We start from the raw sequence: 26,985 nt of genomic DNA on the forward strand, positions 1-26,985 counted from the left end.
ACCATCAGAAGGCGGTCCTTGTTAACCTTGGTCAATCCAGAATAGAAATCTTATTGATTGATTTGGCAAAGATTTGACACTGGATGCCCTTGATGATGCAACCCTCTTCTATTATGCGGGGCTCAGGACAAGCACAAAGAGTACACTGGCTTGCACCCCTTGCCCTCCTGGCTGGGTTACGTCTCAGAGGCAATATTGCTACACTTTAAAAATCCCATGAAAAATGTATTTAACTTCAAAGCTTCTGCCAGCGAGTTTAAAAATACAGTCCTCCAGGACGGTCTGTACCTCACATCAACCATATTATTTATTTGATAATTCCATTAAAAATTCTCCAGAATCACTTCAGCAAGCATAGTCCCGCCTGCCACTCAAAGGGGTAATACTAGTGTAAGGTTTTTTTTTTTTTTTTTTAAAGTAAAGTCTAGTTATTAAAAACAATTGTTTTGAAGATGAAAAAACAATTGATTAGCTATAGAGACAACAATCAGATGGCCATTAGAACTGCAGTTTTTCACACCAACACACTGACTTCACCCCCAGAGGTTGCTCACAGTGCTTGATGAGAGATGTTCCATTGCCCTCTCATCAAACTTCCCATCCCCCCTTTCCCAGTCCGACTCAGGAAGTAATCACCCTCTGGCCCCTCAAACCTCTCAATAACATACACATGGTCAATCTGCTGTATGCAGAAATCCCCCCTCTCGCCAGATTACAGTGCTGGCCGGGCGGGATTAGTTTTCCTCTTCGTTTGTTCATACACAGATGCTACAAGCAGAGAGCTAAGCAGCTAAGGCAGCAAAACAAGCACACCAATGACATCTTCAACCCAGTTATCATGGATCCCTAAGACCTGAAAAAATGCTAAGTTTGTTGCTTTGTTATTCCACTTAACTATAATAGCCTAAAATATAACTTTTGCAGCCCAAATCATATAGCAGTAATTTTGTGGACAGTACTTTACCTCTATGTTAACTTGATTCATTTTTCTTTTCCTATACTACAATTATTCTCTGAAGCTGTCTAAACAATACGTAAAATACTTAAGGAAATTTTATTTGTGCGCCACACAAATGCAAATGTTTTAGCTTTGTTATGAAAAATGTATCTTCAGAAATTAAAAATGTAAGAAATGTGCCAAAGGAAATGAAAAAGCTCAAATTATTTGATAATAATAATAATGTGACAGCACTGTGTGTCTATCATAACCATTGTTGAAGAAGTAATGGCATTACAAATTAATCATACTGGTAAGGAGCTTGAAAGAATGGTTTATTGTGATTTAATTCAACTTTTTTCATTGACAACCACATATGCATGTTCTGTTTGGCCAGTGTTGATTCATTGCATGGTGCTCTAAAAATCTACTGTTCATTTCAAGTCTCAAACAGACGTTTAGACTTCACCAATTTTCTTCCACAAAAGCCGACTAAGCCTGTGACGTCACTGAAAACTGTAATTTACACATTGTGAATTCATTATGTGCAGATGTTTTGGAGCAATGTCCCTAATCCCGACACAAAAGCACGGGATAGATTATCCAGTTTGTCCTCTTGAAGCTTGTAGTTCACAAAAACATGATCACATGAAGTATTAACCCTTACAAATATGAAGCAATGTACTATTTGTGTAATGTGGTTTTTTTCTTTTGGAAATGACTAATTCAGTATTCACTAATAGCTATTTTTTTTTAAAAAAAACCTCTGAATTAACTTCAAGAATTACTTAATTGATAAGACTTGGGCTTTCAGGTGATTGATTTTTAAAATACAATCTTGTAACTGCAATATAAAAACATACTTATTTTCTACATTCTTTTTGTGCAGTTTCAGATGAAAACTTTTGCAATTTTAGCAATTGTACATTTAGTCTAAAGAGAAAAGACAAAGAAACTGAGACATTTTCATACAAAACACAGTTTATTCGACAGTGTCTAGGTCCAAGTACCAACAGACCCCATACAAAATAAAAAAAGGGGGGGAGAAACAAATGCTACAAAGAACAGAGAGAACTTCCATCTACACAAAACATCTCCTTGAAAATACATTACCAATAACACAAAAAAGTATCCATTAAAGATAATATATGTAAAGGAAATCCCATCATATTTAAGTGATATTACATAACAAGCCTGGTAAAATGTTGCATGGGAGGGCACGCTGAACGAGAGTGTGAGCGAGGGATCGTACGGTGTGTTTGTGTGCTTTCTTCTTCCAACAGACTGGGAGAAGAGGGCAACAGTCAGTGATGCAGCAGTCATGTGGGCAGGACAAAGAAATTATTTTAAAAGAAATTAAGAAGAAACAAAAAGGAAGGCGGTGGGGAACAAGAGGTAGCAAAGGGGTGCGCAGAGAGGTAGTAGATAGCAAGAGGAAGATTTCTAGAAGAGGTAGCTAGCAGATGGAGGAGGAGGAAGAGGTAGCAGAGATACTAACAGTGCTAGCAACAGGGAAGGAGTAGTAGTTCTGGTTAAGACTTCACATTAAAACATCCTCATATTGGATTTATTATTCACTTGTATGTCAGCTTTAGAACGATGCAGGATGGTGAATGCAGACTAGTTGAAATGATGATTAGAGCAGCAGGAATAAAATAAACATTTTAATTTATTTAAAGCTAACTTGCAAGTGTCATAAAATGTTTTTAATGGGTTGAAAGCACTTGCTGATGACCTGACAAAAACAACTACGTCATGAGGAAAACGGGCTTCCAAATGTTCAGAACGACTCGTTTCGAGGAATAAAATTCCGATTTTAATTTCCAAGATTACTGACATGAAAATACTTTAAAAAGCTCAGAAAAGGGAAACCTGAGCAATGGAAAATGTGGTGAATACTGCGACAAACCGCAGCTAATAAATGGATCTTGTGGTGAAACTGTTGTCCTATCCTAGTCCTAATTCAGAGGAGAGACGAAAACAAAAAGCCCATAATGTTCCTTTTTTCCCCTTTTATAGCTACAGGATTTAATTTTCATTTTTTCAGACACTTTGTTCAGCTGATACTGAAAATTAACACACAATAACTGTTTTTCTCTCAGCTGAGGTTACTTTAAATTTCCCATTAAAGAAAAAGATAAAGGAAACCAGCATCCAGCTTGAGTAGCTGATATTTAAATACCAAATCTGCACGCGAGTATTCAGTGGTTTTGCCCCTTGTTTAATTTAATTTACTGTGACATGACAGGACAGAGCGTTTAAGGACTAAACAGTTGTGATTACTTAGTAACTTAATATTTTTCTGTGTAATGGTTTGATACACAAAAATGAGGATATTGCAGAGTTTTACAGTAGCTGGAAATTAATGCAAAACGTGCACTAAAGAGGGAAAGAGGGGGAAGAGGGGTTAGCGAGGTAGGCAGCACTAGGCGTGAAGAAACTGAGCATAAGAGAGGGGTGCGGGATTTAATCGCTACAGTATCAGCACCTAAAAACATCTAGAAGCCCACCGTGCTGAGGAAGAGCATCGTCGTGTTGTGATGTTTCAGCCGCATCACAGCGTCTCCCTCTCTGTAAAGGCTGTGTGAAGGTCAGCAGGAGATTACATGTGTGTTTGTCCAGTGCTTTGTGGCAGGGTCTGGCCAAGTCGGTGTGTGCATGCAGCCTCCAGTGTTCGCCACAGCTTAGCTTACATGTCTGTGTGTGTGCGTTACAGTGCTGCAGGTGGTGTGACAGACAGAGGAAGGAGGTGGATGTACTTCCTTTCATGGCCGGAAAGTCCTAACTTGTGCCTCACAAAATGAGATTTAGCTTCCAATTTAGTTTATATTTGCTAAATACTGCAAATGTCTTTAGTAGGCAAAACTTTTAAATGTTAAAATCATACAACATAAAGGTTTTACTTCTCTGATTAGGAGGTCACAAAGTACTGAGAAGAGAACTTGGAAATTTCTGGTCTTTTTTTAAATGGAATTTTAAAGTCTAATCGAATCCAGTAAAAAGTTGAAAAAAAAAAAAGTAATTTTAGTTGAACCCTTACATTTCAAGCACAACTAAGAACAATTTAAACCTTTTCAGCAGGTACCCTCTCTCACTCCTATACTCAGATACTGTTAACAGTATTTACAGCTGCCATTTTTGGGGGGTCAAGGAGGATGCAGCCTATCAGACAAAGGCAGACCTAAAATTAAATCTCCGCCTGCCTCTTTGTTCAGTTTTGACTTTATGTCTCAAAATCAGCCAGTGCAGAAGTGAGTGAAAAACAGATTCCATACATTAAAAAAAAAGGCACAAATGACCATCACCCAGCCCTCTGTCTGACACACACATTCACAGACACACACTCACACACAGAACTACAGTGTATCATTTCAAGAGGAGCGAGAGGTAGATACTCGACAAGACAAGAGTGAGGGCAGGCTGGGTCCCCCATGTGTGTTTTATTCATGTTAATGTCTGAAAAATCTGCTTGCTTCAACACACACACACACACACACACACCACCCACCCCTACAGGTCACACCAGCTCTCTAGTCTCGCTAGCTCCCCCTAGTGTTTGTCTTGGAGAAAGAGGAACCAGACAAAAAGCAGGGCGTGTGTTTTGTGAGACTGGAAGGGGGTTTCAGTGCAATTAAAACAGCACTGGAAAAAGAAAGGAGGAAAAAGAAAAAGAGATGAGACAGTTTTTTTTTAAATCATTATTTGTTCTGTCTCCTTGTTTTGTTTTCTGTACACAGGGTCATTCTCTACATCCTCGGTTTGGCCCAACAGAGCAGAAAACAGTGTTTATTAGTAGACGACCCTTGCCGCTGTGCCCTGAGTGGAAGTCTGCATGTATGGGTGCATGTGTGAAATGTGAGGTTACCTCTGCTTTTGAACCCTGTGTGTGTCTGTGTGTGTGTGTATCCTGTGATGACGTTTATAGTAGATGTGAGTGCTGAGTGAAAAATACCGAGCCAGTAGCAAAGGCCATCAAAAAGGGGTTGATGTTCAGAGTTAGCTTCAAGCTTGTGTGCTTTTGTGTGTGTGTGTGTCCGCGCGTGTTTGTGTGTAGCTCTTAGTTGTCAGCCACTCGCCCACTCGGAGGTGCTGGAGGACCTACAGGAGCAGGAGGGATCGCATCAGGCTGTGCAGGTGGTGGACCAGGATCTAAGAAGGAAAATCTTGGTTTTAGAGCATAAAGGAAGCAAGCTAAAGTTTGAACTAATATATAAATGAATATGAAGGTAACTGTAATCCTGGTATTTTCAATACCAGTCATGTGTAATCAACCAGTTCTACATGGCATTTAACCCTTTAGGCTTTCATCGTTTGCATTTCTCTGTGCAGTTGCAGCTGCACTGTGTCTCTTCTGTCATATTCAAGACAACATTACAACACTGCTTCACTAAGTGATAAGCTTGGACGTGAAGAGCTTTTCACAGAACCAGAAATTCTCAAAGACCGCTTTTTCAGTGGTTCAAGTGGCTACCATCCTCCTCCAGTACAATTTATTCATCACAGGTTAATTGTGGATGCAATATGTAAAGCTGATATCTGACTTTAAGAGCTCCCTCTACTGGATGATGAGGCAAAATACATCAAAAACAGTCCGTATCTTTAAAGACAAAAAGGTTTCATCTCATCACAACAATCTACCACGCTTAACCTAGCTACAGGGCAATTATTAGACTAACACACACAGCAGTGGTGTGAGGCTTTAAATTAAAGCCCGCATTGATTTCTGGTAACCATAACTTATGCTGATGGGCAACATAAATGACATCCTAAGGCATGAAGAAAATTGTATTTTTCTCCTCCTTTAAAAAAAAATAAATTACAGGTTAGGTATCAAAAAGTGCAAACATAGCTTAAAAGTTAACAGTCTAAGAATTAATGATATCGCTATAATATGTCACCTGCAATAAATCTAACAAATTTTGTTTCTCTTGAGGAATGTAAATGCTGAGAAGTCTCTTTAATATAATGCAAAACAAAAAAAAACGATTAACTAACACCATTCTTAGAGTTCAAATTTCAGCTTTAGTACACGTGGAAACACAAACAGCAGCTGCCAAAAAACTTAAATACATATCATTACACTGGTGCTTAATTTCAGATGCTGATTGGCTGCTTTACAAGGTTAGAGAAATCAATGCAAACCACAGGGTCTGTGCGTGCTGTGATGCTAATAAGCAGCCATGATCCAAATGTTTAGCTGCAGCTGACATTCAAAGTAAATACCAGCTGTCAGCTCCGGGTCAAAGCATTATTTGAATTTCCCAGAAAGTTTTTTTTTTAGGTTGTTTGTTGGGTAAATAAAGGATTCTAGAAACAAGGCCATAATTTAGCGTGTATTGGTTTTGGTGAATTACATTTTCGCAAATCAACAGAAATAAACCACCTTGAGTTTGCTTATACATATTCAAAAACAACACAAGCATAATGAGAGGGTGACTATTTATACTTACACATGCCGTTGGGGGCTCCGGGGTGGCGTGGGGGCATCATGGGAGGCATGCCACCGGGAGGAGGCCCAGCAGAAGGAGGGCCAGACATCATACGTCCAGGCATTGGCTGACCTGGTCCCATTGGTCCTGCAGCATGGAAAGCACAAATAAGAGAAATCAGACACATGGAGATCAGATGGACATAAGGAAGAAAACCTACATGAGGTGCTTCAAACCAGAAACAAACATTCAACCAACAACTAACATGATTTTGTAGAGAAAAAAAAAGCCATTTAATCCATTCTGTCCTTATTCTCTGAGAACACTTGATATGTTATTTTGCTGAAGTTTAATGTAATGAGCCAATTATGTCCACATTTTCCTGCAGTTCCCAAAAGCAAATAATCACCAAGGGTTAGTCCAAATTACCAAAACACCAGTCCAAATTAGTGGGACTTTAATAAAGTAATTCATGTAGCTGTTCTTTTAGGTAGATTAAGGCATCATTTATAAAAAATAAATTAAAAAAAAAATAGAAAAAGAATAAAGATTAAAATTGTTAAGCAAGTTAGCAGTTACTACCAAGCTGGCTAAGAAGTGGCCAAGATCTAAGACTACAAAACATAGCTGCTAGTATAACTGTGGGTATATATGAAGACAACCCACTAAAGGCAGCAGAGAGTAGCTACTGAGCTATCAATATCTGATATGGCAAATGTGTAAAACAAACAAAGTTATAACCTGGTAAAGCTGCTGACATTCTTTCCATATAAAAATGCTAATATTTCACAATATCTATAAGAACACATCTTTAGGGTTATAACTGCTCCCCCTGTTTCAAAGCTCCTTAATCTCTGTATCACTTTGAGCACTAGTGTAGTTTTCCTTTCCCTTCACCTGTCTGTCCTGGGTGGTGAGGGGCCATTGGGTGGTGACCCATTGGGGGGTAGCCAGGGTGCATTGCAGCGCCAGGTGGGGGCCCTCCATGGTGTGGTGGAGGTGCTCCGTGGTGGGGAGGAGGTCCTCCGTGATGTGGTGTGGGTCCTCCTGGGTGCATGCCTGGTGGAGGGGGCCCAGAGTGTGGCCCAGCCCCAGGCCCCTGCCCCTGTCCTTGGGCCTGGGCAGCTGCAGCAGCAGCCGCGGCTGCCGCTTGCTGCTCCATCTGCTGCCTCGCCTTCATTTCGGCGTATTTGAGTTGCTCCATGTGGAACGCCTGACGCTCGGTTAGCAGCTGCTGCCTCTGAAGCTCCAACTGCACAGAAATGCAGGAACCATGAGGAAAGATGATTTTAAGACAGTTATAATACCAAATACCACCAACAACTGGCAGGTATTGCAGTACATAAAGTTACATTTTCATTGCTTTATATCCTGATAAAGTCTGCTTTACGCCAAAAAGGTGCACACTGACAAAATGTAGGCCTGCATATTTTACAGGGCAGAAGCCTAACTTATGAATACCATGGCCATGAAATCAAAACAGTTTTTACACATACAGATTTTCTTGTTACAGGCCACAAAGGTATATTTTACAACTACTTTTAAAAACGTTTTCTTTTTGTTAATCTTTAAAAACTGTGCATGCATTTAAGAACTGAAGAGCTCGTGCTCATTTCCATTTTGTCCAACTAAACAGGTCGCTGTTTTGGCCATTCCTGATATCAATCGGTGGCCTTTCCTGAACTTCTCTAGTCTGGCAGCAATAATTCTTCCTCCAGACTGAACTTGCAGCAGATGTACAGCTAGTGTGTGTGCAGCTATGCTGAGATGAATGAGCGAAGTTCTACAATAACTACATAGGCCGCTGCACTCACCACACATTCCTTATACTGATGAGGCTGGACCCACAGTATCATCAGGCGGGTATTTCAAAACATGGATATAAAAATAAAGAACTACAGCCAAAGTCAAAAAGAACGTTTATGAAGCTAAAAAGAAATAAACTAGCTTCATGACAAAAATCAGAACAAGAGAGGGGGAGGTCTGTTCAGTTCCTTCTGCATAGCACATACAGCTCTAAATAAAGCCTGTGTTTCTTTGTTTTAGAGTCTCAGTGTTACAGTTTATGTTAGGAACAGCAGCAGGAGTGGGTTGGTTTCATTCCAGCGTTCAGAAAGCCTCTTTAACCAGACTCCTTTTCATGCACTGTTTACAGCTGTGAAACTGGGCTACACTGCCAATGCCGCTACCGTGAAAACACAGTTTTACACTCTCACTAGCGTCTCCAGGGATTGTGCAGGGACAGAACACACACAAACCAGAGCTGAGAGTCATTCATTTGCTCTGTCGGGGCAGGTAACACTTTCACTTGCCTCACTGAACAACAGCTTTGCTTTGGAAAAAATGTTCTCCTCACAGAGAATTAATGCTGCGTCTCTTTTTCAATCTCTATGGAGAACTTGGGCCAAGTGGGGACAAACCTGTTGGCCAATATCTGTTGATGAATTAAATCTTTATTAGTTACTTGTGCCAATATAGCAACAGAAGAAGCGAAACTTTGTAACGCAGTCTTTTCTGGACAACTCCAAAGGATGTGCTAATCCAAATACAAATGTAGTAGTTATCTTTCTTTTTCATTTTAAAGTGTTTTACAATTATTTTAAATTTTTTTAAACAGTCTAATAAAGACGTCTAACAAGTAAGGATATTTGTGTACTTCAGAGCATGTTGATCCTTTTTCTGAGCAAGAATCCTGACATTCCTTCACTGTCCAAATGTGTTTAACTTTTTTTTGGCAGCAATAAACATGACAGTTTACTTATTTTCATTTAAGACATGTTTTATTTTAATTAAGTGTAAAACTTTTTTATTTAATGCAAAATTATATTTTGTTTTAATTTACTTTCAAATTCTTCAGTTGCTGAAGGGGCTGCATAGTTTTCATAAATTGCATAGTTCAGAATAGCTATAATTGTACCAGATGGTTGCGTTCAGTTAAGTTGGACTAGACTGTAATACAAACCATTCAGTTTGTCAACAATAAAACTGAAATGAGAGAAAGACTGAGTGTGAGACTTTGATATTAGATAAAATGAATATTGATAAAGTTTACCTTTATGTACAGAATCTGAATATCACAAAATATTTTAAAAAATTGCAATAATATTGTATTGTGCGTTAAGTATTGTGATAATATCGTATCGTGGGATGTATGGTGATTCCCACCTCTACTTAAAACCTCCCAAAATATTGGCATTTGTCCCAACTTAAAATGTCTGTTCTTAAATTTAGGAGTTTAAATCAAACATTCAACTTTTTCTCAATATTTTGTTACACGTGTTGTTCTTTTTATAAAAAAATATTTCACAGGCTAAGATGGGGTATCTGTAAGTATGACCAAGTTAAATGTAAGACCTTCATAACACAATCTTAAGAGAATCTGCTGTGAAAGTCGCATAAAAGTGAAATATACCCTTCCCAAGGAAACCTGTTGAAGGCAAGTTAAAATGGTGTTTAAGGAAACGTACAAATGTTTGGTTAATTTTAAAACACCATCCAAATATTTATCTTTTCAGACTGCTACAGTAAACCATTTGCACACATGCAAAACCTATTAGGTGAAACCTTAACGATGCAATCATGCTGTATGAGCTAATTGAGTAGCATTATGTGCCAGAGATTTTCACGGTGGTGAGAATGAAAACGTTCTTGACTCTGTGGTGTAGTGGTTGAAACATTTGGCGCACACAAAAGATCCCCGGTTCAAGGCTGAGAGGAGACACAAACAAGGCTTTAAGCCTTGATTGTTGTGTGTATCTGTGACGTCCATGTGGCTGCCTGTTTTTTGCCACTGCTCGGACTTGTCTGCAGAGAATTTACATTATAATGCATGAGCCTCGAGTAGCAGACTTCAAAATGAGTACTCTGCTGTTGGGTCTCCAAAAACATCCAAAACAAGCAGTTCTGGATCTCCCCACAGTGTTGTATAATAACCACATGAGGGTCACAGGCTAGTCTCCTTTTCTACTTGCCAGTCCCAGATTAATGTGATGGCTGTGTCAGGAAGGGCATCTGGCATGAAATCTGTGCCAAACCAAGCATGCAGAGCCATCCGCTGTGGTGACCTCTTGGGAAATACGGAAGCAGCTAAAAGTAACCTGTGACTAAAAACATTCTCCTTTGACTTCAAGTCTTTTTAAAAAGCTTATTAGTTGCATTAATAATTTTATAGACCTTTTAAAGATCTGTAGACACTTTGTCTGAGAGGTGGGTACTTTATAAAGCCGTCTTTGCTTCAAACAGCTAATTTTCCACTTTAGAGAGTAGGCGTAGTTTTAAAGTGCCGGATGAACTTCTGTTAACAGCTTACCTTCATTATTGATAACCACAGTTATAAGCCTTTACTGAGCATTAGAGGATTTGAGTGCCTGCATTAACTGAAAGTGAAGAGCCCAGCTGGCCAACAGAATACAACATTGTATTGAAGTATTCCTGACTTACAGCCTCTTTCTCACGGTCCATGATGGTCTCAAGTTCCTCAAAGTGCCTCAACTTGATCTCCAGTTTCTTCATCTGGGTCTCAACCAGCAGAGCCACCAAGGACTTGATCTTCCTCTCCTCCACTGCTGCCAAATGCTAAAAGGAAGGCAATGGGCTGATGGTCAATATCTAATCAATGCTAAATAACCTTTTCCAGAATTTTACTATTTTAACACTAAAAAAGGTACAAGATTCCATCAGAACAACAGGTACACAAAATTATAGCAGCAACACAGCGTCATTTGAGAAAAGCTGAAGTTGTTCCATGCAATTGCTGTTGCAGAGTCAGCAGTCTTACCTTGGCTTTTGTGGCAGCAGATGCCAAGGCAGCAGCAGCCGCAGTGGCAATGTTTCCTTCTCCGATATCATGTTCCAGCTTCTTGCCCTTGTCCTCTCCCTCCTCTGTAGGGGTTTTCTCCTCCTTCTCCTTCTCCTGGTCTGAAGATGATGTCTCCGTAGACTCCTCTTTGTCTTTGTCTGATAAGGAAAAGAAAAAATAGAAAAGATCAAGCACTTTATGTAGACTTTTTAAAGAATGTGTGTGGAAAAACATCAGATTTTACAGACTAATTAAACAATAAAACATTAAATAAATTATCAAATCATCAGGATAATCAACCAGAAGTAGACCCTTTAAATTGCAATTTAAAAACAAAGTTGCATGCCTGTGAAATGGAGCTTTAGTTTCACTTTGGCATAAACTGTTACCTGCTTGAGCGGTCTTAGCCTCCCCTCCCTCTTCATTCTCTTCTTCACGCTCCGATGCCTCCGCTCCCTCTTTTTTCACCTTTTCTGTTGCTTCTGTCTTGTCGCTCTTCTCGGCAGACTCGCTCGGCTTCTCAGCCTCATCCTTCAACTCACCCTGAAGGTCGAGGAAAATCAAAAATGGTAGGCGTGCCACCACAGAAGGAAAAAAAAAAAAACACAACAACTGTACTGCAAGTCTGAATTTAAGATTTGCCTTGAGATTTGAAAAATAAGTGTGGTTCAGTGTAGCTAGCTGCTTAAAAGTGTTGAATAAAGGACATTCATTCAAGGTTTTTCATCTACAAAATGCTGCGAGTACACTCAATAGTTGATCAAATCTCAAGCCTGTTAACTTTCTTCCCCCAATCACCAATGTAAGAGAATAATTAAGTGAACAGCCACTAGTGTCATTACATTCACTCACTTTTTAAAGCACGAGACGAGGGCTAAAAGTAAATGAATTGGAAAGTTCTAAATCGTGCAAAAGATAAGTGAAGTGGCTATCAATGTAATAAGTGACAGGTCATCTGTCTGTACAGGAACACTCATGAACCTGTTACAGCATGCCAGACTATCTGAAGCTGTAATCTTGTAATAACATCAGAATAATGTAGTCAGTCTTTGTTTTTGTTTCATTTATTTACTCTTGAGAAAAACATGATGAACTGATCTGGCTGGTAGTAAGACACTTCGCAATATTTTGCAATTCATACACTCTTAATAAAACCTGAGGTATAATTCAAACCATAGTTTTGATCAAAATAATCTACCTTACCATTGGATGGGATTATGTTGCATCTCCATTACCAATGCTTGTCACCCCAAGTCTGGTTATATTGTGTACTTTCAATGAAAAACCTAAACCATGAATGAATTCAGGTATGCGCATGGCCCAAGTTAGATGTTTTAATCTGATTTATTAATCAGTCTGACCTTTTAATTAGCAGGGTATTTATTATAATATCCATTTATAAATAGATGTTTTCCTATGAGACAGTGAACATCTGAAGATGCATGAAAGGTGGTCTCACCTTGTCAACCTGCTGGGAGTCGGAGTCTGTTTCCATCTTTTCCGGCTCTGTAGTTTCTGTAATTGACAGCAAGACTGAAAAATCAGCATCTGTCAGACAGATAAAACTAACAAAGAGGGTCAGAGATTATTTTAAATACATTCTAAATTTACATAGATATTACCAACATTTGTGATATGACTGTAGCTGAATAGCCAAACTAAGATATATCATCCTGTCTGGAGTGAAATTAACTTATTGATTTACTGAGATAAACACCATCAAAAAGCATCGTTTGACATGCAGGTACTAAGGTTGAAAGCACTTTAAATGAATAGGCCCACAGGAAATGATAAGTGTTGTGTGTACACTCACACGTGACCGGGTGAATACATGCGTGTGGCTGAGTGTTAAACCATGTCACGGGTGCACTTGAGCGTATGTTAAGAGTTTGAATATTGATTTTGTGCCAGTTGAGTGCTTTAGGCTAAAGGAGGCATGGAACACATTTAAACTTATTGATTACAACTGAGCATTAATCTTTAACAAGTGATAAGTATTGTGTGTGTGGTTTGTTTGTGTGCAGGGGCGGTGTGGGTGATTTCCAAGACAGCACAGAGAGAGAGAAAGCGATGAGAACATCCATGAGTGTGGTGACCCAGTTTTCTCCTTCACCTCCTCCCACTGCGCTGCCCCATCTGCAACCGCAGCTTTAATCCACTGGTTACCACAGCAGTGTACACAGAAACACCACAACATTTCACAATATGTCTTTACTCCTCAGTAGCCTGCTGGTAAAAGGACTGCTATGTAGCAAAAGTCAAATATGAGCCTAAATATGATGACATGATGAGAAACATCGGTTAGCCTGGACATATGCACAGAGCAGCAATTTACATTAGAGTGGACATCCCTCATTGCTGAATAACATTGTGATATTGGAGCTGGTCACAAAACTACCAAACCTCAGCAAAGACAGGCGATTATTTTAGATGATACCTGCCTTCCCCCAACAGGAAATGCTTGAGATATTACACCTAACATGTTTAGAAATACGTTAAAGACTTTCGAGGTTGGCTTGGAGGCATCAGCCTGTCTTTCTTTATGATCTGTACAAACAACACTCACCAGTCTTTTCTGGCTCCTCGGGGGCAGTTCCAGCAATGCCGCTGCTCTCCAAACCAAAGGCGGGATCCACCTTCCCAGTAGTTCTGGCCGCCTCCTGCACCTTCTTCACGTGAGCCTCCACCAACTCAGCTGGCACCTCTTCACGCACACGAGAGAACTCCTCTGCAAACAAAGAGTGGATGTTTTTTTACTTTCAGACTCTCATTGATAGTAATATGACAATTCATTAGTTCAGACATGAAGCTAGTATTATATTCCCAAGCATGCCAGCTGGACTGTGCAGCTTGTGTTTATTCACTTTATAATAACAAAATAGTCACATATGCACAGACCGTTTTTGGAGCTGCTTTCAGTATTGTGTGTTCACTTGGTGTTCTCTGTTTATTTAGTTTCAAAAAGCAGTAGTAACAGTGTTAATTACTCACAGAGCTAAACCATTTTTTTTTTACCCGTACATAGCTACTTTCCCCCTGTTATTCTTCCCACTTAAAAAGAAAAATAAAAGCCACACATCAGTATCGGCTCATATTCTAGCTTAGCTGACAACAATCAAATCATTTGATATTTATTAATTACAGTGGCCAGTGTTTGTCTGTTGTCTCAACTAAATCTCATGTTACGTTATCTGAGCAATTCAGCGGTTACATTTATCTTCTACTGGTCTTTTTGTTTTTAGTGTAACTGGCACAAGACCAGGAAAAATATTACTAATTTGTGTAACAGGTCACTTTTAGTTACACAAAAGTAACATGTGTAACCAAAAGGCAGACATTTCCTCTTTAACGTTCAAAAATCAGAACCATTCAAAACCCAACCCGTGTATATTTGTGGCTGCATGATGTTGTTTAAGATAATGAAACTGAATATACAGATAAATTCCTAGTATCTCCTCTGAAGTCAAGAAACTGCTGCACTGATATTTGTTGTAAATGTTTCTGTTTCTAGCTATTTAGCAATTAAAATACAGAAGCTCATTAAAATATCGTATAGATTTAAACCCTGCAGTTTATGGCTTTTTCCCACCAGTTCTCACCTAGTGCTGCCTTGGCTGCAGCAGATGCCACTCTGGGATCCACAACAGATGCCAGGAAGGCTACTGTGCTCATGACTGGGTTCCCAGACTGGCTGAAAGGTATGGGCTGATAGGAAAGAGGCCCAAGTGTGGCCTCCGTGCTCTCCAGGTATGGATCTTCAATGGGCAATCGCAGGAAGTGCAGGATGCACTCATCTTGGGTGCGTGAACCAACATGCTCTGAAACTTTGTTCCAGTCATCTTTATACATCTCCAGGGCCTAGCCATAGGTGACAGGAGTGACAATACAAGTCTTATTATAAAAAGAAAGCCAGAGAACATTTAATAAAGCAATATTTATAATTCCATGAGGCATAAAGAGTTTATCGCCATCTTCTTTTTTTGTTAAAGACAAAAAAACATAGAAAGAGTGTTGTTGTTTTTTTAATCAGGTCATAAGAACAGGCTGAGCTTATGATCAGCAGCCAAACATTGGAAGTTTTTCTTATTTAAAACAGGACACTCCCATCTTCTGTACTTTAAGACTCACCTCGAGCAGCAGCAGAGTCTCCTGCTCAGTCCAATCTCTGGTGGTGCTGCCTGCTTTACCCTGAGGAATCAAAAACCACAATATACATTTCTTTGTTTTTAAATTCTAACACACCAGCTCAGAGAGACTGTTAGAACTTCAAACATGAAAAACACATTAGGAAGTTGAACAAGTTCCAACCTTGATGCTTTTCCTGTTGTAGAGGTCAGAACGAAGGCTAAAGTTCTGCAGGTCGATGGGCTTGTCTTTGCTTTTGTCTGCAAAATTTGGCATTGGCTGTGGAGGAGGAATCTGGAAGGAATAAAATGGCCACAGATTAGCAAACCATCTTTATGAAGATGTATTTTTTTGCAATGGCACCATCTGAGACGTGCAGCAGTTTTGCAAATGAAGCTCATCAATAAAATGGTACAAGGGTATAATGGAGGGAACCCAGAGAAAACAACACAGCTGTGATTTTTATTATTATAATTTCAGTGATAATTGTTTTGCAACTATTTCAGTTTGTTTTTCTTTTGACATCTTAATCAAAGTTAAACATCTTTTGGGGTTGGTGTGTTGGCCAGAAAAACAAAACAAACAATCAAATCACAGATTCCATGCGTCCCTTTTAAAGTGAATTGCTAGCAAAAAGGACAAAATTCTTCAGGATTTGATCTATATTTGGTGTAAAAACAAAAAACTAAACAAAAAAACTATTTTAGGTGTTTAGCGATAACGTTCAGGGAAGTTATTAAAAGCCACTCTGGAGTGAGAGTCATTGCTCAAAAATTTCCTTTTTTGGAACCAATCTATTTATCTTAAAAAAATATGGTCCTTGGCCGCACAGGTGGATTCAAACCTACTTCTTCCTTCCCTCTTTAAGTTGTCCTTACCGGTTGGGGCCTGTGGTTAAGAGGCATGAGGCCAGAGGGTGTGTCGGCCAGCACAGTAAAATGAGGAGTGGGTGGGGGGCCCATCGGCAATGGACGAGACTCTGCATCGACCTGGTAGTTCACCAAACCCCACTGCTCCAAGAATGCATGTACCCTGGAGGGGGAGGGGGAATAATTACATTAAAAAATAATTAAAACAATGAAAAGCTACTTATCCTCTTCTCTTTAAAGCATTTGTGGTACCTACAAGGGTACCAGTCAAATGCATGGCATTTCTTCAGGACTGTGTTTGGCTGAAGGCCTCCCAGTAGGTGTTAACTTCCATAATACAACAATTCAATTCATTTAGGGTAAGTTTTTAATATTCATAAATCTTTTTTATTGAGTTAGCCACTGCCCATTAATCCAACCAAATTAATATGTAAAAAAACAAAAAAAAAACCCAGAAAAGTTAACAACATGTGGATCTGTCGAACCTCATGATGGCGCAAACATCTCCAGTCAGGTTCCTGCGGCAGGAGGTGGAGGTGAGGTACTCCTGAGGATTCAGCCGATACGTGTCGATCATGAAGTTGCGATAGGCCAGGTATCTGTGTTGAGATGTCGCAGTATGTCCCGTTAGAATGATAGGAGACTTATTACATGAAAGCTGCATTTTTATATATGTGGGACTGATGAGTTTGTGTGTGTGTGTGTAAACTCACATTTCTGGAGTTTTGGACTTGTTCTTTCCGTTGAAGAACTCTGGCAAGGCTCGTCTCTCGATCTCATGGATGCTAACAAGAAAGGAAAGGAAAAAATATTGATAGATATCAAAGTAGGAAGAAACAATGTTATTCCTAAAATAAAATTGTATTTTTAATGGCAATGAGATTATAATGGCCTGCAGATGCCATCAAGTGCACCTCTAACTGCATGTAAACCGCAGCTGGTGGGTTTTTTTGTTTGTGTTTTTTAAAATGCATCTGTAATCCATCTTCTTCCAAACAGCAACATCTCACTCTCTCTCCAAAATAAAAAGCCTCCTATCATCTCCACTCCACGTAAGCTTTTGAAAAGTTAGTTATAACTTATTAACCAAGTTATTTGTGTAATGTAGCTTAAGTTTCAGATTCACAACACTTACCTGTTGTAGTCAAACCAAGCAGCATAGCTGGGGATAACGATGTGATGCGTCTGTTCAGTCACATTGTCCTCATTGGCATCCAGTCGGTTTATTTCACTTTTGCCTTGTTCCTCATCATCCTGCAGAAGGATAAGCAGACAGGTCAAGTAACAGCAGTCTGAAAAAAGTCATCGTGCTGCGTAATTACAATTCATGAGACAGCCCTACTTTGGAATTAAAGTGGCTTTTCTCACAAACATTTATTTAAAAACAAAAAAAACAAAGCCTGTATAAAGAATGAAGAAAAACAGCAGCTAGTTTTTAGTTCTTTGAATAATAACAATAGGGATATTTTAATTGTACCATTTCCTCATATTTCAATTAGATTTAGTTTAACTGAATCAAAATACACTGTTTATATTACATATCACTCCCAGGAGTGACTGGGAGTGATATGTATATGTGATATTCCTAACTACACTGGAGAGATAAAGACAGACATCAATGGTCTTACCTTCCCACCAGACATCACAGATTCATCTTCCATGTCATCTGGAAAAAATAAAAATAAATGTCTCGACTCAGGTTTGCTTTTAAACTGCGAGACAGCTTATGCTCACATACAAAAGATGCTAATCTCACTCATATAACTCCTACACAAGGATACAAGTTCATTTATAAATACATACCCAAGTCGGCCACATGCCCTCCTTTGACCGGTGTATTCTCGCTGTCTTTCTTTGAATTTGCTGTGCATGGAATAAAAGAAAAAAAATGTACAAAGTGAAGTACAGAAGAGGGGAAAAATTAAAATATTTAAGAAAAAATATTCAAAGACTGTCTAATTCAGCCATGGGCATGAAGACAATAACAAGCTTTCTGGTTTGCAAAAGGGGAGACTAAAATAGACTGAGTGTGTGTCTGTGTGCTGGAGGAAGACAAGGAGATTTCTTTGGGACAAAAGTGGGACATAACGAATGGGACTTGGTCTAAAAAGAGTATTAGACAGATCATGAAAAAGAAGCTCCCAAAGGCTGTTTTTCTACTTTCTGACTTGAAAACTGTGAGCGTCTCTGGGTATGTTTTTTTCCCTTGCTGCTGAGGGGATTTTCTTGTCATCATAACATAATGATTCAGTGCACAGCAGCCACATAGAGAAAAATCACAAAAAAATGAATTTAAAATTGAATGAAATAAAATTTATCTGTTTAGAGAAGGACAAACCTTACAAAGAGAGAAACAGGACAAAGATCACAGTGCAGGTTTCTTACTGTTTATAAAGCTCTAGCTGAACATTGCAACACATAACAACAAGACTGAAGAGCGCACTTATGACAGGAATCATTTAAATATCCTAATTTCGGTCTCTGATCTTACTGGCAACTGCAGACAAATACCATTTAAAACTATTTAAAATATGATTATGTTACAATTATAGATAAAATCTAAATACGACTCAATTGATGATCAATTAAATGTAAAGACAGTAAAGTCATTTTAGTTATGCGTACTCAGCTATAGAGCAAAACTTTACATTTGTAACTGAATATTAAATACCCTTTTTATCTGCTTATGTAAAATTTCTTTAATATGACTATTCTGTGATGTTTAACTACATTTAACAAATATCAAAGTATTGATGACCAAGTTAGGATGCCTATTGTGGTAAAAATTATTTGGTGTATGCAAGCAGTTTTTGTGTCCATGTAACAATCTAAATTTAAATTCAATTAGTTAGGCGTTTCAAAATAACTGTCTGACGTTTTCTATGACAGCTAAGACAGAATAATTACATTCATTTTAGAGGGCTAAAACATTTAATGAACAAGTGTATTTAATTAATCTAATGATAATCCAAATTAATGCTTTAATACACAGGAAAAGTATCTCATGTACAGATGGTAGTTTGCAACACAAACACAAATGGAGCCAAGCTTAGCCCCTATATAGCACATACCATTCTTGGAGATGCTGCCCTCCTCCATGCTAGCACCAGCTGAGGAATCGTCCATGTCTTTTGTCATGTCCTCTTCAGTGTCCTCCTCTTCTCCTCTGTGGCCCCGTCGTTTCCAGTGAGGTCCCGGGTTCCTGAGAGAGAGAAATGATTTATTTGCTTTTCTCTAACTGTTAAAACGTGACAATAAAATATCTTATTTTATATCTGATATCTTATTATACTGCACCACAGGGCTTCATTGTCGTCCTAATTCTACTCACATCAGTCTCACTGCTGTACAAAGTGACATGTTCATTCATTAAATATAGTCTACATTGACTCAATCACACATACACAGTCCTGCTACCATAAATGCTCCCTAGCACAATCACTGTGAATTAATATCCAAATACAATTAGTCCCCAAGCCTTGGAAAATTAATTTTTGCAGCATATTTTATTAAGATCTGCTTAAACAAAATTAATGATACATCTCCTGTTCCTGAGTCACATTTAGGCCTGTTGTCTTTTGAAAAAAATGTATTGGATCACCAAGTTTTATCCTTTAGAGACAAATCTGAAGTTTTAGGAGACCACTTGCACAAATCTGCGTTTACTCAGTACTCACTCCATTTTACACTACCATTAAAAACAAAAACAAAGAGAAGGATCCTTACCCCTTCTTGCCTCCCTTCTTACGGGACTCGGCTGGAGTGCTGGGTGGAGAGGGTGAGCGCCTCCTCTTCTTTCCCGCAGAGTTGGCCTTGCGCTCCTTGCGATCGGGTGTACGGGAAGACTGATCAGACAAACCCCGAGCAGCGCAGGGAGCGAGGGATGGAGGATGAGAGAAAGAGCGGCAGAATGAGAGGATGGAACGGTTGCACACACAAGGAGGGGAAGCAGTGGGAGAACGACCGTAGGAGGGGTGGGGTGGGGTGGGGATGCCGTGGAGGTGGAGGAGACAATCAGGGTTCCTGTATACTGTCCTCTTCAAACAGACACTCTTTCATACTGACCCTCATTTCAGGATCTGAGGAATTTCTCTTCAGCAGCAGACAAACTTCTTTTTGTCCAGTTGTCACTATTTGATTCTTTTTTTTCCCCTTTTCAAATTTAATAAAAAGTAACAAAAAAAGGCTCCAGATTAGATCAAATAAAAAGCTTTTAATGTGTTTGCTGTGGCTCTTTAGATGATGTTAACTTCGCACTCTATGACTGCATTCTGGAGATTTATCCAAGCCCTACAAAACAATTCATCCAATAATAAATTTGGAGCTTTCATAAATATTTCTATCCTGCAGATGGTGCTTCATCCACCAAATTATAACAACTAGTAGAAAAGCCTAGGCCTGACCAGTCAGCTTTTCATATATGAATGTGATGTGAGTGCCCGCCTATTCAGCTTCATCTACAGCTTCACACATGTAAACAAGGATGAATATGCCAGCCAGCATAGCAGTTCCTGATGATTAGGTCAGCTGGCAGGCTGTCCTGACTGCACTTACTACAATGGCCATTCCTGGCAGTCTTTTTTCTGTTTACTTCCAGGCATACTCTGGGGCTGAGGATAACTAAAAAGCTAATTCATATAAAAACTATTTTTTTGAAAAGCTTAGGGAAGCATGTGCTTACTAACCTTAGATGCAGTTCACTCAATGTTTTGTGTGAGTGCGTGTATGACAGAGGTCAAGAGTACAACTTAAGGGTAACCCAAAGAGCTACAATTAATGGGAAACTGGAGCACTTAAACATCTGTGTGGCCAGTTTGCTTAACGCTCGCATGAGTGATCGTGAGTGATCAGTGAAAAGGCCAAAACAGTGTAAAAGAAAACTTAATGTCTCTGGCATCATAACTTTCGGAGTTCATTTACCCAACATGAACAGGAACCCTGAAACTCATTAGAAATAGACAAAGTGTGAGGAAAGGCTTAGAAAGGATGGGCAGCATGCAGACTGAAGCCAGTTGTGAACGAAGAGTGAGGTGCACAATCCATACAGCAAAGCAACATGCAATGGGACAGACTAACAGTAAAAACATCCAAATTCACACCAGCATTCACACCTAGTCTCAGTCAAATAATTTCCATTTCCAGGCTTACATACAGTACAGATTTGAAGACCAATTTTAGATTAATACCTCTACAAAAGAGCCAATTTCAACACAAGTCACTTGTAACAACGATCAGGTTGCTGCCCTTTAACAACAATGGTAGGAGCTGTGCTGTCACACTGTACTGATGAAACGTGGCTGGAAAACCTGCTTTCACACACGATTCTCTTGGATTTGAAGTTTGGATCACTGACACACACCCACACAGCAAAAACACATACCTCTTCCTCTTTGGGGAAAATCCTCTGGCGGAAGCTGACTGGCTTCTTGTTCTCATCCACTTCGTAGTCTTCCTCATTCATCCACTCATTGAAGGCATCTGTGTCTAAAACCCACTTGGCATGGACCTTATCCGAGTAAGGAAGGAGATAACAGAGTAGAATCAACTCATCAATTTACTCTGCTGGCCTAATTTCCCATAATTTCTTAGTGGAAGACACTAAAGAACAAGTAGAAAAGACAGAAATACATAAATGCAAAAACAAGAAAATTGGTTAGCTGATGTGGTAAAGCCGCTTCACTTTACATTTTAAAATAAATAAATACAATAAAACTTTGCTTGGTATGCAGGTACAAACACATGTCAGATGCATACAATAGTGACCATTTATATTCTCAGGACAATTTATAACCACATAGGTAACAAAAACCAAAACTGGAAACTCTAAGGGACACAAAAAAGTCTTCCAGTATCAAAAGAAAACCTATTGGTTACAGACATCTCACCTTCCAAGGTCTGTCAGTGCTGGGTGGGTCCTCTGGGTCACCGTCTAACTCACTGGCTGACACCCAGGTGTCGTAGCTAACAAAATAAAAACAGTTATCAGTAACTTCATGAAGTCATGAACAGAAACATCTCTCTCAGGATGATTTGAGTGATTATTTATTTTTCTTTTCTTTAATAAAATGCCAACATTTTCCTAAAATGCCCAGATATTAGAAGGAAATAATTTACATCCACCAGCTGAAGCACAGATCTTTTTGTGAGCTGCTTAATGCCTCACTCTGCTCACCTGTCTGGGTAGAGACCCCAATGGACAAGCACCTGCTTGTCTTTTCTCATGACAGGACGCAGCCACTCCTCTGCAAAACATAAATACCAATATTCAGGAGTTTTCACAATTATTATTCACAATTATTTACACTTTTATAAGCAAAAACAAAACTAAAAAAAAAGTGGTAAGATTACCAAGCAGTATTTGATCACTTTACTATATTTTAAGTCACTTTTAAAATCTTTCATTATTTAACTGTAGTAATAAGTTGGTTTTAGGTCAGAAGGATAATGAAGTGAGAATTAAAGAAAGTAGATATGTGGTTCACATTACTTGACTAAGAGTCCTTAAATCACAGAGATAACTAACAAACCTTCTTCTTGCTGGGATAGTGACGGGTAAATGATATGGGTGGCCTTCGACTTGTCATCCGTAATGGAGCCCTGAAGAGAACAGAGAAAAACAAAATGAACAACTTAAAAGGCTGAGCTTCCCACGAGAATATTTTACTACTCTGGAAATCATTTCATTCCTGTGCTCACCTGGTGTCTTTTGATGATGTCTTTGAGCTTACTAGCCTGTTTCTGCTCGATGTCTGGCGACAGGTAAACAGTGGGTCGAGTCAAGCAGTTATTCTACACATGAAGAAGGTTTAAGTTAGAGTCATGCAAAAAGTTGCTTTATAACAAAGCAAAAGTACAAAAACAAAAGTACACTCACTCTCTCAATGCGGTGATTACAGTTGAAGTTTTAAGGGACACTTGACAGCATAAAAACACACCCTTACCTCATTTCCATACAACTGCATACAGTCACAAATCTGATACCTGCACACTGGCTAAATGGAATCTGAGCTTATTCATTTAAAATGTTAAAAGACTTGGAGTTACTGAAACTTACAATAGTTTTAACAATAAAAACCCTGTATGCATTTTGAAAGTTAAACACAACTGCAATATCTGAACTTCATAACTAGAATACACGAAGCCTAATTGAATTTTATTAAAGACTGCACTTTGATTAACAAATGTACTTAGAATAAACATAAGGAGTAGCTCGAGCATAAGGACTTTGTCTTGTACCTGGACCAGGTTCTTTTCAACATTTAAGAACATTTCCACGTTCCTGTCCATCCGGGAGGGATTCTGTAGGTCAAATCTTCGCCTGAGAATGACACAAAGCCACATGAATATTCAAATAATAACTCTGCATTTATTATGACTTTATGTGCTGTGACTTCTATGACCTACGCCATCCATGGACTGCTGAGATATTCAACTTGGGGGACAAATAAAGTCATTCAAGGTAGTACAATCACTGGGAACTGACACAAATGTTTTGTTTTTTTTTTTAACTCCATAAACCAACATCCTAAAATACCAGACCATTAAGATTTTTGCTTATCTTCAAAATGCACAACTGAGATAGTTTAAATTATATTTCTAAGACCAATGACTTCAAAAGGAGGGTTTAAGTTGGTGATCAATGTCAGACCCATCTGCTCATACTAAGTTACACAAGTTAACTTACCAGCCTTGCTCGCTCTTAAACTTGTAGACAGATCCCAAAATGTGACAGAGAGCACCTCCTGCCTTGAAATCCAGGAAACACTTGGCCTGAAGATATGAGAGGAACCATAAGAACAGAACACTTTACCATTTTGGATTCAACTGTGATGGCAATTTTTGGAGAATGCAATGTTTGTATGCTTACAGGTAGCTTTGTAAGAGCAGGATTGTTGACTCTTCGCCCAAATGCATCTTCCTGGAAATGCAGCAGCTGGACCACGAGACCTGCCAGGGATTTACTGGAGGGGGAGTCATTCTGGACGTGCTGGAAGTAGGCACAGAAAAAAGTTATCAGTAACATGATAGCAATGGCACAGATTCCCATCTTATCTAGCAGTCTTTTTTTTTGTTAGCAAATCAAGGTGGCCAAAAGACAGAAAAATACAACCTACAAGAGTTTAGATTTTTTTTTTGTACATGAATTAATTCCAAAGAAATGCTCAAAAGTCTGAGAATGGGCTTCTTCATTTGATAATAAGATAACTGTTTATTGTCATTGCACAGTCATCCATAGTACAATAGTACAATGAAATTGGAAAACTGTCCCACAACGACATTGCATACAACACAACACGACACAACACATCACAGTATCACAACTTAAGTAATAAAAGGAAATAATAAAAAGAAGTCTGTTACCATGATATGAGCAGCCAACAAGAGTCGTTTACTAGAGCTCTATTTCTGTTTTGTTTTGCTATACTACTATTAAGCAGTGGGGTATAGATAAGTTAGTCCTGTAAAGAGGCTCATGCACCTCTCAGATGGCTTAAGTCATGACGGAGAGCATCATTAGCATGGTTATCAGCAGCTGGGAACATCATCACAACGATAAGAGCAAGCCTCGCTCCAGAACATCCAATCGTGAATTCATGAACCAAATAATATACAAACTATTGAGTAATGTTAAAAATACATTTGATTATTTTGAAATTCAAATGTTTCTCGGATCATTATGTTAAGTTGGTGGGGGACAAAACAACAGGGTGATATTCACAGGTGGGCAGACTTCAGCAGATGAGGTACTACAGGGTAGAACAGAAGGTTTGGCTACAGGAAGCAGAGATAAGAGTTACTGAAATAATTAGGCAGATTAGTCGAATATCAAAATAATTGTTAGTTGCAGCTCTAGAGAGTCAACAGACTAATGATTTTTGTTTAAACTTGTTATATCTTTTGCCTTGCATGGCGACAGGTTTCTGCTTAGACTGCCGTCCCTGAAATCCAGGTCCTGTTACCAGCAGGACAAGAGGGATAGTTGGATGCTATTTATTTCCTGATCTTTTTGCTCCAGAGAATCAATCTTGACCAAAAAAATTTAAAAATCAAGTCATGACTTTATCCTTTAAGGTTTAGCCAGTGCATAATCAATGTAATCCAGGAGACAATGTTAGTGAATCCCATTTATATACTGTTGCATCACCAAATAATGACATAAGGTTTTAGTTGCTTATTTTAGATTTAGTCTATGCTAAGTTCATGCAACACAACAACTAAACACTGGCCAGAAAGATCACAGTCAACAGCAACAAAGCACATTTAAAGCTGGAAGACCTTCCACTGTCATATGGCCTCAAATAACTCACATAAATATCTTTGCAAAAACAACAACAACAACAAAACAAACGGATGTATTTATTATTCTTAAAGGCAACTTTATTGAACAGTGGATATGCTTAAAAAAAGCCAAGTTTATATATGAAATATTGTAATAGAAATCTGCGAGTAAACGCTGTATTCACAAGCCCTTATCTGTGTAATTTCATTTGAATAATGTTTCTGCTATAACTTGAGCAGGCACAACGTGTCAGTGGTTTTGAATGAGAGCCTGGCGTGACAAGAGGAGCACTCTTTGTTTGGCTAATTCAGTAGGCAAGTGCAACCTGCACGGTGTGCTATGCTGCTGTGTTGACAAAACTCAACACACCGACAGCATGGAACAGGACTGGGCTTGCAAACAACACGCAGTGAAGTAGATAATTACCTTCTAAGTAAAGTACCTTTTAAGATGGCATAAAAAGAAAGCTGGGGTTTATTAAGCTAATATTATAATTTCTGCAGGGTATGTCCCGTGACTTACATACAGGTTAGCATCTCGGGCCTTTTGAAAAACTAATAAGAAAGTTTGGTTTATCGTTATTCCTTTTTAATGAGAAACTTATTACATACGAGTTAAAAAAAAATATACGCGGCTATGTGTCGCTCGTTTGTAAACATTTCCCCCCTGAGCGTCATATTAGTAGCAACATTGAATGGGCAGTTAGCGAGCTAACAATAGCTATTTGATAAACAAGAACTGATTACTCTAACTGTTCAAGACTATGGGCAGTATAGTGACGGTGAACTCCCAAACAAAATTATATATAAGCACTCTTAAAACTTAACTCTACTTAGCTCTGGGTGGCTGCAGCTAACTAAAACATGAGCGCCCCTTTGTGCTAGCGGGACGCGGGCCTTCATAGAAATCAATAGAGGAGCGGGCAGCTAGCTTACCTTCTTGTAGTGCTTTCCGATCCAGAGTCGCACCGTCTCCAGCTGGGATATTGTGTCTGAACTTTCCCAAAATTTCGCAGACGGACCACCATCTTTCTTTCGTCCCACTGCGGTTAAACCACCGACGGGGCCAGTGTTCGGTCCACCCGAGCCCGTTCCGCCTGCCGTTGTCGCCGCCGTCGCCATTGTGTGTTTTGTTCGCTGCGTTGTCTTTCTCCTCCACGGCGTCCCTCAGCGTGCAAGTTTTCGAATGACATTGCGCAGCCGCAAACGTGTTGAGTAATTTGAAGTCTCGCGAGCCTGAATATCAGATGGTCCATGGGAAATGTAGGCACCTGAGAAGGTTCCTCCTTTTTTTCCCCCGTTAGTTTATGTTAAAAGTAAGACGGCGTATTGGGGCCATTGTATGTAAGATTAAAAAAAATTTAAAAAGGGGACCGGGTTGATATAATAACTTAATAATAGCCATTATAAGTAATTTGAGTACAAAACTATCAATTTCCAAAATTCAAGTCAAAAATGTCAAAAAACTTAGATTAAAATATTACATTTTTAAAGAAAAATCTTGCATTCTTTATGGTTATAAATTCACAAAACTAAGAGGAGAATAAA

At 39.0% G+C, this 26,985-nt stretch overlaps 1 protein-coding gene across 2 annotated transcripts; it reads right to left on the bottom strand.

The window, feature by feature from the left end:
* Positions 1-1,900: 1,900 nt before the first annotated feature.
* On the bottom strand, positions 1,901-26,604 carry smarcc1a (SWI/SNF related BAF chromatin remodeling complex subunit C1a). 2 transcript variants are annotated; one of them, XM_006791815.3, is made up of 28 exons: positions 26,374-26,604; positions 24,026-24,145; positions 23,843-23,928; positions 23,395-23,476; positions 22,855-22,947; positions 22,686-22,755; positions 22,331-22,400; positions 22,044-22,119; positions 21,539-21,664; positions 19,885-19,979; positions 19,230-19,360; positions 17,962-18,021; positions 17,787-17,824; positions 17,294-17,412; positions 16,872-16,943; positions 16,644-16,757; positions 16,168-16,321; positions 15,473-15,583; positions 15,293-15,352; positions 14,764-15,022; positions 13,731-13,892; positions 12,624-12,679; positions 11,554-11,707; positions 11,144-11,322; positions 10,807-10,941; positions 7,264-7,618; positions 6,388-6,513; positions 1,901-5,086 (listed from the first exon to the last, which is right to left on the bottom strand). In XM_006791815.3, the coding sequence occupies exons 1-28, from the start codon at positions 26,557-26,559 to the stop codon at positions 4,995-4,997; spliced, it is 3,381 nt and encodes a 1,126-aa protein (XP_006791878.2). In that variant the 5' UTR covers positions 26,560-26,604; the 3' UTR covers positions 1,901-4,994. The 2 variants fall into 2 exon arrangements, with proteins under 2 accessions (XP_006791878.2, XP_006791877.2); XM_006791814.3 differs by having other exon boundaries at positions 19,885-20,003; positions 26,374-26,574.
* Between the last annotated feature and the right edge of the window lie 381 nt (positions 26,605-26,985).

This window comes from Neolamprologus brichardi, chromosome 11, assembly GCF_056152115.1.
Source record: "Neolamprologus brichardi isolate AB-2024 chromosome 11, ASM5615211v1, whole genome shotgun sequence".
In the NCBI taxonomy this organism is placed as follows: Eukaryota; Metazoa; Chordata; class Actinopteri; order Cichliformes; family Cichlidae; genus Neolamprologus; species Neolamprologus brichardi.